At 53.0% G+C, this 12,676-nt stretch overlaps 1 protein-coding gene across 4 annotated transcripts in view; it reads left to right on the top strand.

The window, feature by feature from the left end:
- Positions 1–4,009: 4,009 nt before the first annotated feature.
- SYT6 (synaptotagmin 6) overlaps positions 4,010–12,676 on the top strand; it is a 54,973-nt gene continuing 46,306 nt past the window's right edge. For 2 of the 4 annotated variants that reach the window (XR_014299312.1, XM_082685252.1), the window contains exon 1: positions 4,010–4,456. Coding sequence is in view for 2 of the 4 variants with exons in the window: in XM_082685252.1 (XP_082541378.1) it covers positions 4,294–4,456 (163 nt within the window). In the remaining 2 variants the exon portion in view is untranslated. The remainder of the gene's footprint in view (positions 4,457–12,676) is intronic. The other 2 variants (XR_014299313.1, XM_082685251.1) reach the window with 1 other exon arrangement.

Genomic DNA, 12,676 nt, shown 5'->3' on the forward strand with positions numbered 1-12,676 from the left:
GCTCAGGAAGTTTGAACTGTTAAAACCTTTCTTAGAATAAAAGCAAGACTGGACTCTCAGAAATACCTGGGCATTGATGCAGTGCTTTGCAATGTCCTTTGCATCTTTTCAAACAAAGAGGAATTCCTAAAAACTCTTCTGATGGCTTGAATGGCATGGTTTGCAGAAGTCACCCAGCTTTGGCCAGAGTTGCTATGTTGGCAAGGGGATGGGAGTCAGGGGGTGACTGCTGGAAATGCTGATAAAGCTGTTCTGGTAGAATCCTCATAGGGATTCCATAGCAGTGTTTGTTTTAAATAATGATGTAAAATATTCCCAATCCCCAATATAGAACGTCAACTTAATTCTCCTCCAGCAGTGGAACAGGTTCAACTGATATCTGCTTTCCTAGAGCAAATTTAAAACCCAGCCCAAAGCGTCCACATGCCTCACTAAGCAGGAGATGGGGGAGGTGGGGACAGGAGATCGGGGCCCTCAAGGTTGGGTCAGAGTCCTCTTGGCTCCAATCCACCTGACAAAGCCATGAGCACGCTTGTATCTTTTTCTCTCTGTCTCTCCGTGTACGTCAGACAATCTGGCTGTGAACGTCAGGCTGCTCCCTTTACATCTCTGCTGGGGGCTTGGAGGGGAGGAGGGAATGGGGAAAGGGCTCCCTATTTAGAAATTGCATTGAGATGGAAAGACAATATGACACATCGACTCATGTCAAAGGAGCTCATTCTTCTCGCCTACAGCATTAGCAATTTCCTACCGAGGTTTAATTTTTTTTTTTTTTTAGAAATGATTATTTTGTTTTAATTTACTTTATTTGTAGCATAACTCAAAAGGCCATTGCTTCTCAGAGCACAGTAGAGGACCTGTCCAAGGGCAATCGGGCCACTGGCTAGAAGACTTGAGGTGGGGACAGGGGATGTGCTCTTTGGCTGTTTCCGAAGAAAGGAGGGCAGAGAAGTGGGATGCTCTGGTTTCTGCTTCAAATCTACTCTCCTTCTGCATCCCACCTCACCTCCAGTTCCCTTCCCTGCTTCTGGGCAGTCTGGCCTGGGGACTAGGAGCCCAGACTCAGGAAGCTCTAGCCACAGTTGAAGATGAGAGGAGAGCAATAGGGGAGGGGAAGCCCAAAGTGAGTCTGGACACCCTCTTCTCTAAAGCCAGGAAAACTGCTCTTCTGCCCCTCTCTCCTTTCCCCACCCAGCCCCCTCCGTTCTCTTCACGTAAAACCCTAAAATGTTGTTGCTGGAAGGAGCCTTGAAGAGCTCCTCATCCATCATCTTACAAATAAGGACACTGACACCCTGACAAGGGAGGAGACTGCCCCATGGCTGGTTTGATGCACCAGTCCTGGAACCCAGCCTCCTGGGGCCCAGCCTAGCGCCCTTGTTTGCCACTATGCAGGGCTGTTTCTGCTCCTCCTCCTCTCCACTCCACCCCTCAACTGAACTCAGATGGTCTTTCTCTGGAAGATAGCCTTCAGGGGCAACAATTCTACTTCTTTCTACCTCCTTCCCTCTTCAGGTCTGGGTGGGACCTTGGGAGTCTGAATTTAGTCTCTTCATATGGGAATGGGCTTGTCAGGGAAAGGGGTTTTAGAGAGGAATAGTTCCCACCTTTATATGTTTTTTGTTTGGTTGGTTGGTTGGTTGGTTGGTTTGTGGCTGGTTGCATGAGCACAAGTATCAGCAGGTATCAGCATTAACCTGGAGGGCAGGGAGAGAAGGCAAAGAAGATAACTAAGGTGGGTTTTTTCCCCCCAATATAAGGGAAAAAATGTTTCTCTTTGATCTCTCTGGATGAGTGCCCCTTTATGCCTGTATGGGTCGCTCTGCCCCTCTTTCCCTGTCTTATGTTTCTCTTCTCTGTCTTCTATATTTGTCTCTATATGTCTTAATCCTCTGCCTCTTTCTCTTGTCTGTGTCTCTGCTTAGCTCTGTCTCTTTCATTTCTGTCTCTTTCATACACACTCATTCACACACTCAAAATTCAGTAGTTATTGACTGACCTGGGAGCCCCAGCCCCTTCCCGCAGCCCTGTCAGAGCAGAAACTCCTCCCTGTTCTGTTGAGAAATGCCAGGTCCAGAGCTGCTGGGGCGCCAGAGAAGCCGCAGAACCGTTCGCCTACTGTGGAGGCTGAATCCGGGAACAATGAGAAATTATCTGTTAATTCTCGGCTCCTGCCACCTGCTCTGCTCCAAACAGGCTCCTTTGCCTTCAGTTTAGATGCAAATTCTCCCACTCGTTGTAAAGCAAAATATTGATTTCCCTGCATCACAGGCCTGGCCCCTTGGAAGGTCCTGTGCTTTTTCATTCTCTGCAAAGGCAAAACAAGGCTCTTTGTTCTGCGAATTTCCTCAGGAACTCGGGAGGGGGAGGGAGAAATCGCCGCGGAGTGACAGAGTTGCCATAAACATAGGCAGAGAGCAGTTCTTCTCCATTTGTATTTTACATAAACACAAACCTGCTCCCTCGGAAACAACTAATGAGCATGTAACAAGGGGGCCTCTCCGGTGTTGAGTTCTGTATTGGGTGGGGGAGCAGGAGGTGACAGGGCTTCTGGGCTCCTCAGGTGGGTTCGTGAAGCACTGGGGGGGGGGGGTGGCGGCGAACGGGGACTCCACAGCCTCCCCTGTTCTTGGAACAGCAACTGAGCACCTCCCTCAGGAAGGCGTCCTGGATTGCATAGTGTCCCCGGGACCACGCTTCCTCGGTCCCTCCCGCCTGAGTTTCTAGCCTTCTCCCATCGCAGGCTCCGGAGGTCAGGGTGGAAGGTGTGAACCCGGCACAACTGCCCATCCCCCCACCTTCCCTAACCCTCCGCCCTCGCTACGATTGTACCAACTGGGCTTTCAGCACCGTGGACAGAGCCATGGAGCCCTTCCCGAGAGCAAAAACCAGCTTAAGCCTGGGTCCTCTGAGGCCTCAGCTTGACCCTCTGTACTCCGGGCACTAGCTGCCGGGGGCTCTCCAGTCCAAGGGCCAGCTAGCGCGGCTGGCGCAGATGGCGCTTGTGGAGACCGCCAGGAGCTAGGTCTCCGAATCTCCTCCCTCTGGAACGTGAGTCACCGCCGGAGCCACTTCCAATTAGCGTGATAATTAGGAGGAAAGACCCTCCTCCCCCACCAGCCACCCGGGTACACACCAGCCCCGCGGCTTCCGGGGGCTCCTGCTAAAGTTTCCTTCCCAGCTCGGGGGAGGCAAAGGGACCTGAGCCTGGACCTTCGGGTGAGCCGCACACGGGAAGGGGCCCCCACCGGCTGACAAGCCGAGGACGCGCGACTTCCGTGACAGGGTCCCCTGCAGGGCCGCGCCGGTGGCGGCCCCTAGACCACCAGGGCTGAGTGAGGTGCCTCCGAGCCCCTCCGCCAACCTGTTCCTAGACCGTACGCCCCAGTTTCTGGAGGGGAAGTCTGCCTTAAGTCTAGCCTCAACCCTCCCGTTTAGTTTTCAGGCTTTCTGGCCCTGGCTATGCTTAATAGCAAGACGCATTATCTCCGGTGGCGTTGCACCGCTGTGGGGAGACGGGTCTGGCGGGAGCGGAGCTCCCTCTTGAAATGCCCCCCATTCCTATTTGCGAGAAACTTTCCCCTCCCGTTGCCATGGAGAGAGACGGCCGCTGCCTCCCGTTGCCATAGCAACGTGCGGGTACCGTGGACCGCAGGATTGCGGGGCTCAGAAAGTCTTTCTGCAGTTCAAATAGCCCCGCAGTTTTAGGGTTTTCTGCCTCCGAAGCTGGGACTTGGGGCTAGTGTGACTAACTTCTCCCGTTAGAAACCTTGGCCAAGGTTCTCCTACTCCCAGCCGGGTCATTCTTCTTTCTATTTCGTTGCCACTTGTGTGGAATGTGGCAATTTATCCAGTGTTTTCACGAACACTATCTTTATATTCCCAGGCAGTCCGTGAAGCCCTCCTAATCATTATACCCCTTTTACAGAGTGGGGAATTGAGGCTCAGATAGGCCAAGGTCACACCAGGCAGTGGATGTGAAGTCAGATGCCAGGCCCTTTCCTGGGCCTTGCACCCTCCGGGGTGCTGGACAACCGGGCTCCCCTGCCTCGAATCCCGCCGGGACTCAGACCTGTCCCTGGGTGTAGAGGGGGCGGCGGTGAGGCGCCAGACTTGCCAGCTGCCGCGGGATGCCACGTGAGGGGCGGAGACCCTGCGGGGAAGCGATTAAAAGCTGAACCGAGCCGCAGGGGGCCGCTGCGGGGAGGGTCTTCTTGGGGCAGCCTCGCCCCGCCCCAGTCCGGCGGCGGCACGGGTTCCGGCGGCTGCTTGAAGCGCCGGGGCGTCCCGGGCATGAGTGGGGTTTGGGGGACCGGGGGGCCTCGGTGCCAGGCGGCTCTCGCGCTCCTGGCCTCGCTGTGCCGGGCCCGGCCGCCCCCTCTCGGGCTGGACGTGGAGACTTGTCGGAGCTTCGAGCTACAGCCCCCAGAGAGGAGTCCGAGCGCGGCCGACTCAGGTAACGGGAAATCCGAGGACCCCTCTCCTCCTGGATTCTCACCCTGGCGGTCCTGCCTCCCAGAGTACCGGCCCCGGGAGCACCGGAACCTAGGCAGAGAACTCCAGCTCAGGATCCTGGATTCGAAACCAGCCCTAGTCAGTGCCCTGTTCCATCGCCCGCAGGGCAAGCGGAGAGATTTGAAAGGGGACCTGGGAGGCAGCGACTCCCCGAGCCCCTTCCCGTGTGACTCTTCGGGGATGTCGCGCAAAGCATCGCTCCCGGGGTGCGGCGCCCCACGGGGGCCTCAGTTTCCCTAGCGTCTCTTCTCGCTCACCCCGCGGGCAATCTGCCAGGGAAGAGGTCTGTGGAGCGACTAGGGGACCAGGAACACCCCGGCGGACGAAGTAACTCGTTTCTTGGGGGTGTCGAGGTCCCAAGGTCCGTCTGTCGGTCTGCGCGTCCCTTTGTTCTCTCAGCGAACGCGGTCTGAGCCCCCTGGCGTCAGGGAGAAACTTGGGTCTGCGGGCGGCACGAGGTCTTGGTGTCCGTACCTCTCTCCGGCTGCGAGTGGCTGTCTGCGTCTCCGCCGGGGGGCGGGGGGCGGCGCGGGGGAGGGTGTCTCGGCATCCTCCCCCCCGCGCCCGCCCCTATAACTCGCTCCCTCGGTCCCTCTCTGACTCACTCGGACTCGGGGCCGGTGCGCGACTGAGCCGGTGCCTCTCGCCGACTTTGCCAAGCCGGCGCCTCCTGCTCGAACCGCGCGGACTGCGCGCGGGCAGCCCCGGCGGCCGCCGAGCCCAGGCGGGAGCCCGAGCCGAGGCGAGCTCGCCGGAGCCGGTGAGTCTGGAGCCCGAGCCCCACAGGGCCCGGGCCCCGCGCGCAGCGTCGGCGTCCCTCGGGAGTCGCGACAGCGGCAATGGCGTGTCGCGCCCTGGCGGCGGGAGCCGTGGGAGGGTAGGCGGCCCGCCGGCCCGCGTATTTACTTGCCGCACCAGCGCCGTTCGGCCACGCTCGCCCGCTGCGGCCGGGCTTCTTTGTCGGAATGCCGACGTCTGGAGGGTCCTGGGCGAGAGGGAGCGTCGGGTCGCCTTCCCTCCAGGGGGAGGGGCAGGGGGGCAGAGTGAAGCCTCGAGAGGGTGAGGAGTGGGGGTGGGGAGATCCTGCAGGGACCAAGGCGCCGGGCTTCCTTCGGCTCCGCAGACACCGCCCCTCCTCGTCCCCCGACCCTGACCCCGGTGGCGCTGGGCCTCGGGGTAGGCGAGGGTCGCCCCTGTGGTTCCGCACCAACGGCGCGGGAAAGGGAGGAAGGGGCAGCGAGAGGCGGGAATTTCGTCTCCACGCGCGTCTCCAGGGACCAGAAGCCAGAGACTGGAGCAGCGGTTCCTGGAGCAGGTACAGGTGGGGTAAGCTCCCCAGAAACCGCACGTTCCAGGGCTCTGTTTTCACTTGAGGTTAAAGGTCAGAACTGTTGGCAAGCTCCTGGGTTAGAAACCCGGCCGCTGGGCGGGGGGGGGGGGGGGGGGGGGGGTGAGGGGATGGGGAGATGAATAGAAGGGAGGTAGTGAGTGGGCCGAGGGAAGGATTGTGTGTGAGGGGATTGTGTGCAGCCTTGGAGGACTGGAGCGCACCTCAGCCCTGCGAGGCTGGTTAGGGCCCTGCTCTCTTGCGTGCACTCTCCCTGGCCCTAGACAATGTTGGATCAATGGGTTGATTACTGCAGCAGAAGGGACTGAGGTTAGACCTAAAGAAGAACTTTCAGAGGACGGTGCGGTGATGGGTGCTGGAGAAGTTGATTCTCCCCATTGAAGAACCTCGGAATAGAGGAGGCCCAGCAAGTGCTGTTAGATTTTGGTTCTCAGGTGCCATCATCTGCTATCCCATCCCTCTTCCCGTGTCTCCTAGACACACAATTTTCCCTAAGTTAGAGAGTCTCATTCCTGGCTGCCTACCCAGCTCCCTTCCATCCTTTCCTCCAACAATTCACCGCCAGTGGAGGGCCTTAATGCCGGTCCTGACTCTCAAACCCTAAAGGGGGTAATTCAGGGTGAGAACATACCTGTCGAGTTCCCCCTGCGATGGAGGCTGCTGCCCTCCTCCCCTGTCTGTCCAGAGCAGAAATGCTGTGTACTGGAAAGGGTGTCTGTGTGTGTCTGTATGTGTAACTTTCAGATACAGGGAGGCCCTGGTGTTTTGACTCCAGAGGGACACCCTGCAGTCTGGAACGACAGGAACCTGGTGACCAGGCTGAGAGTAAGAGAAGGTTGAGGAGCAAGAGCAAGCAGCCTCTGATGAATCAGCTTGCCTTCCCTGTAGGCTGCTTGAGCTTGACTTGTCAAGCCTAGGGGGACTTGAACTTTGGCTGCTGAGTCACAAGCCTCAGGAAGCACCCCCGCCCCCTGGGGTCAAGCGAGGGGGCTGAAAGGGAGGAGGAGGAGGCAGCAAGAGACCCTTGATCATAGCAAAAGAAAGTGGTTGAGAGTGGCTTTGCCATCTTGGGGTTTAAGTGAGCTCAAGTCTGGGGAGATATATAGTTTGGGACCTGCGCGCCAGAGCCACTGCCAGATTCTCCAGTCAGAGAAATGTTGGATCTCTTCATTTGTATTTTCATGAAAAATGCAAGTAACTAGAGCATGCTCAGTTCTCTTTAGCTCTCTGTATGTTTCCCCCTGCCTTCCTCCTACTGAAAGTCTCTAGCTCATGGGTTTTGTAGTAACACCCTGAGATTCAACAACTGAGATTCAGACTCCACTATCATTTCCTGGGACCCTCCTCTATGTCATGGTCTGTGCTAGGAATTGCACAGGAAACCTTAATCAGATCTCCTCCGCTTTCCTGACTTGAAACACCTCGAACAAACTGTCCCAGATAGAAGCAAGTTCTGTTTTACTTTAAACATTCTGAAGGTGAAGGGTCTACTATCCTCTTTAATATACAAACCCCCTCACCCCCCACCCACCCCTGCAAGTGGACACTGGTAAGCGGTTCTCTTTCTTCTTCATGCTGTTTGCCTTGTGGAGATTAATGAACTTGCTCCTAGGCCAAAGTGAAGACTGTTGGGTGTGGGTAGGAGGGTTCTGGATTTGAGGTAGCAAGCAAAGGTTCAGAGGTATTTCAAAAAAATTCCGAAACTGTTGGGAGACCCTGAGCTGCCCTGTCCCCACCAAGCTGAAGGCCAGGAATGTTTATTCTTGGCCTTACTTGTGGCCATGAGATGTACTTACTGTTGGTTCACTTCTCTACTGACTCTGGAGATGTTCTGTGATTCATTCAGCTGGTTTGAAGTTGGCCTTCCACAGCACAGATTAGAATTTTCCTGCCTGTGATGGCAAGTTAAACGCATAGCATTTCATCAAAAGACAAATGTCCTATTTCTATAACTAATCATTACTCCCTCATTCCTTGCTGGCAGGAAGACATTCCGCAGATGTTGCCATTTTTGAGGAAAGGTGCAGTGGAGGATCCTTTAGAACGTACATCCCTTAGACGATGTTCTGACTTTATGGCGTGTCTTCAGCTTTAAGATTCTAGAACTAGGGTAAAGTATCTAGGAGCTATAGAGCACTTAGGTTTACAGTTCTAGAAGTTTTCTTCTACTTCTGTCTGTGGGAACCTTAAGAGTGGAATGGTAAATCCATCCCCTCCATGTTCCAGTATGGAAGATGTGTTCTAACTGTTCTGTTCCTCTGTCCACAGAGTTGAGGGTATAGCACAGGGCTGCAGAAAACTAGGACTAAGACTGGGGCATCTGCACCTGGCAAGGTTTCTTTAGGGTCTGAGTAAGGCTGTCTGACATGGGAAAAAAGCAGGGTAAGGGAAAGTCTTGATCCAGCTCCATGGCACCCCTGCTGGTCCTGCTTAGGAAAAAAGGTCTCTGAGCACCAGAGGACTGAGTCACATTTAGGAATTTTCATCCAAGGGGATGTTGAAAGCGGAGGTGAATAGGATATCCAGCTGTGGATGCTCTAGGTACACAACACTGTCTCATCTCCCTTCTCTCTCTTGCTGATCTGTTTTTCTTGCTACATGTGTGGGCCTGAACAGACCACAGACCGCTCCTTTCAGTGCTTGCCTGTGTAAACAGGAATGGGGGTGTAGAGGGAAGGAACATTTCTGGGTCTCTGTCTGCCCCTCCCCCCATCACCCCAGCCTTGATGTCCACAACTCAGAGAGGCCCCAAGCCCTGACTAATCAGGCAGAAAGTTACAGTTACCATCTGCCAAAATAGTAATACTAATAAATGCTAAATTAATTCCAATGCTCTGTTAGCTACAGCTCTCCACATTAGTCTCCGATTTATCTCTGAATCCCCTAATGGTGGTGGAAGCCAGTGCCCAGTCATAAAGCCCAGTCATAAAGCTGGTGCGGCCATAATTAGCCCGGCATTGTCTCTCCTCATCACAGCTTTTCAGGGACATTAATTCCTTCTCTGTTTGGACTCTGCTAATTATCCCCATCGGTAGTTCAGTTCAGCCTGGATCTCTGAAAGAAGGAATGGAAGCAAAGGCTCCCTGCAACCCCCCCCCCCAACCCTGAATTTTAATCACACCAGCTTCTAATAAATTTACAAGCCATGGCAGAGTTTATTATTAATGGACCACGTCTGTAAGGCTGGGAACAGAATAGCCTCTGTTCCCCCAACACACGCACATGCACGCGCACGCGCACGCACATGCACGCACACATGCGCGCACTCTTGGGTATTTCTCAGGGACATCTATCTCTGGACAAGGTCTTTCCAGGGGCCACTGGTTATGGGCCCAGCACCTGGTGGGTAACCTCCAGTGTCTGTACTTTTTAGGGAAGAAGAAAGAGGTGGGGGATGAGGTTGGTCAGAATCCTAGTCTCCAGATTTCTACCCGCAGGCACAGAGGATCAGGCCAAATAGTAGAGGACATGTCCCACACTCTCCTGATTATAACAAAAAATGCCTCCCCAGCTTCCTCCAGCTTTTGCCTCAACCCACTCAGGGGCCCGGCTCAGAAGCTCCGACTTTGGCATCAGAAGTCCCAGGTTTAGGTCCTCGCTCCTTCGTGTAAGGCAATGTATCCTTGAAGAAGTTACTTAGTTAATAACACCTTTAAGCTGAGTTAATTTATCTTTGAGAGGTGCATACTAATTTCTTAGAGAGGCAGTAAAGATTAAAGGAGATAATATAAGGAGCACAGTGCTGACCATGTAAAAAGAAATAACAAATAATATTACTGGTATTCATATGAATGATTCTGCCCAGAGTCTTTTCCCTTCCTAGACCTGGTGCTGTTCCCTCCAGGCTCTCAGGTCTCTGCATTTCTTGCCGTGTGATCTCTGGGGTGTGCTTGTCTGGGTCTTGTTCTGTGTCTGAATGCGGGCTCCTGGGTCAGGTTGGCCCCTATCCCACACAGGGCAGCCGGTAACCCATTTCCCAGGGTCTACCAGAAGCCCTGAAGCCAGCTTTCTCCAGCTTTGAGGGAAGCAGACAAAATGGTCCTTTTCTTTTCACTTCCTCTCCCCAGTTTATCTTTTCAGGTACAATCTGTTAGCAAAAATGCCTGTTACTGTTATAAAATGGATTTTCCTGACATGGAAACCTATTAGAAAAATGGGAACAATAGCAGGTGATAAGAGCTGCTGATGAATCCTAACATTCTGGGTGGGGAAAAGGGGAGGGGGCGCCAGGCCTCTGTCTTTGGAGAAAGGGGAGATAAGAAAGCCCCAGGTTGCTAATTAATAACCCAGCATTTTCCAGGGAAGGAAGGAGGCCATGAGCCATTACCCCTGGCAAACAGTCTCACTGAAGGTGACAAACAAATTCCTGCCCTCGTGGGCTTCAGGGAGCTCTTCACTTCCCTGAGAAGAGGGGCCTGAGGTCTCTTGGATGCCTTGCCCTGTGGTCTGGTATCCCCCTTCTCCGTCTTAGAGGGCCCAGCTTTGGGTCTGTTCGGTGTTATTTGCCACCAGAAAAACAAACACATGAAGAAAAATAGCAGCTGACCTTTGGGGAGCCCTTCTCATGGACCAGGAACAAAGCCCAAAGTCTTAGTTCATTTAATATTCATAATGACTCTATAAAGTAGAAATCTTTAGAAGCCCCATGAAATCAAAGAGGAAAACCAAAGTTGGAAGAATGTTAAGTAACTTGCTCAGGTTCACACAATTAGCAATGTGGACGGATGTGCTCTGTGGTCATTCTGGGGCTGGTGCTCGCCTCAGCTACCTGCCCAGGGTCTGAGCACTCAGCCAAGTCTACGTCCTCTGCCAGGGCTAGAAGCCACCTGCCCCTTCGCAATGCCAGGTCACCAGGGGTGTTTCCAAAGCTTAACTGTGCAGCTGTTTGCTCTCCTGGAGGCTGCTGGATAATTGGCTAATATGATTTCCCAAACTGGGTGCCCATGGAATACTGGATTCTTCTGAAACCTGAATAAAGATGTTTCACACCTAATATTGAGTAATGGACTGGACTTGCTTTTTCCAAATTTCCAAGAGAACTTTGCAAAACCATAGCATGTCCTCTCAATTGTTGATTTTTCTTCCATGATTTTCTTTTTACTTCTTTGGCACTCCCTCCTGCTCACCAGATGGCTGGTGATGGTCCCAAAGAAACTGGACAAGTAGCAAGCAAATGAGTACTGACAGAAAAACTCAGAGATGTGAGATCTTTAATGTAGTACATATTGTGTCTTGGCATGTACCTATATATGAAATACTTGTATACTTTCTGCGAGTAAGGTAGTTCCTTATTTGCAATGACAAAATTAAAGCTCTGTCTGTTAGTGTTCCTGGCTTGCAGGTGTTCTGCCAATGAAACTTTTCCAGACGAGGGGGTATTCAAGACTAGACTGGGCAGAGCTGAGTGATTCTAATAGGACCAGCTAGTATTTATTTTATTTTTTACTACATTCCAGGCACTGTCCTGGCACTTTGGATCTCACGGAAACCTCACAATGACCCTAGAAGGTAGATGCTCTTATTATACCCATATCACAGATGAGGAAACTGAGGCTTGAGAGATTAAGTACTTGCTAACGTCACACAGTTTAAAGCCAGTGGAGATGAATGTTGAAGGGCCCCAGTGTGACCCTAGGGCAGTGATTCTTACTCTCCAGGCTGAAGAGGAAATAAAGAAGGAAGAAAAAAGGGAGGAAGAATGTAGAGATTTGGTGGGGGGAGGGAGGTGGGGGGGCTTTCTCCCTTTCTGGAGGGTTGCCTCTCTCTCTCGTCATGAAGCTAGTGCACGATAGCCATATGGAATATGAAGAGAACTGGATCAGGACTCAAAAGGCAGCTGAGTTGCCCATCAAAATTCTATCTGCCTTGCAGTGTTGAGGTTCAAACAAGATGAGTGGGAAAAAGGCTTTGAAGGTGACTCGTACACCTGTGATTTGCTAGAGGGCAACATGTCCTGGTGGGTTGGTCCCAGCAGGCCTGGGGTAGGAAGGCGCACATCGGAGCTGATCTGGCCCTTGGCAGAACCCTTAGCCCAAACAGGAACCTGTCCTTCCCAACCTCAGACTATGTGGGTTGGCTGAGTTCAAGCCGCATGTAGTGATTTTACAAGGGCAAATCCTGTACAGTCACCTTTGCCCTGGCCTAATTCTGCTCTTTACCAGCCTTGCTCACTGCCTTCCATCTCTGGCAGGGGAGAATCCATGTAGGAACAGGACCCCAATCTCCGTTGTAATGCCTGTGGGTGAGGTGTCCTGGAAAGAGATTGTCCAGGCAGAAGAAGGGCCTCTTGGTCTTATATAACCAGTATTGAATGCTGGGTGCTGATTCCCAATAATCCATACCTCTGCCTGCTTAATCACAGCTCCCAGGGAACAACAGCAGGGGAGGCGGTGGTGGTGGGGGGGGCACATGCACAAGCATTCACAATAGCAGCCACACCGAGGAAAACTGATTCCCTCCGCCCGCCGCCTTCCCCCACCTCTCTTTTCATTTATGAATTCAGTTTTTTGTCAGGCTGAACATTCAGATGCACTCAATGCTCTGGATTCCCCCATTTCTCCCCCTTTCTCATTAAAATTCTAATTATTACCAGAGCAAGTAAGATGTATGATCAAAGGAAAGCAAAGTCTAGAAATACCTTTTTGTTTTAAGGTGACTCACATTGTAGATAATGCCTGCAGAACAGCTGTAAGTGAGAGCAGATGTGAGGGGCCTCGAGACGCCCGGATACTTAGAATAAGGACCCGTATATCTGTGGAAGCTTTCCTCGAGAGCCCCAGGGGCATAAGGGCCTACAGAAACAGTCTCCAAACC

Source organism: Mustela nivalis (assembly GCF_964662115.1).
Source record: "Mustela nivalis genome assembly, chromosome: 10".
NCBI lineage: Eukaryota > Metazoa > Chordata > Mammalia > Carnivora > Mustelidae > Mustela > Mustela nivalis.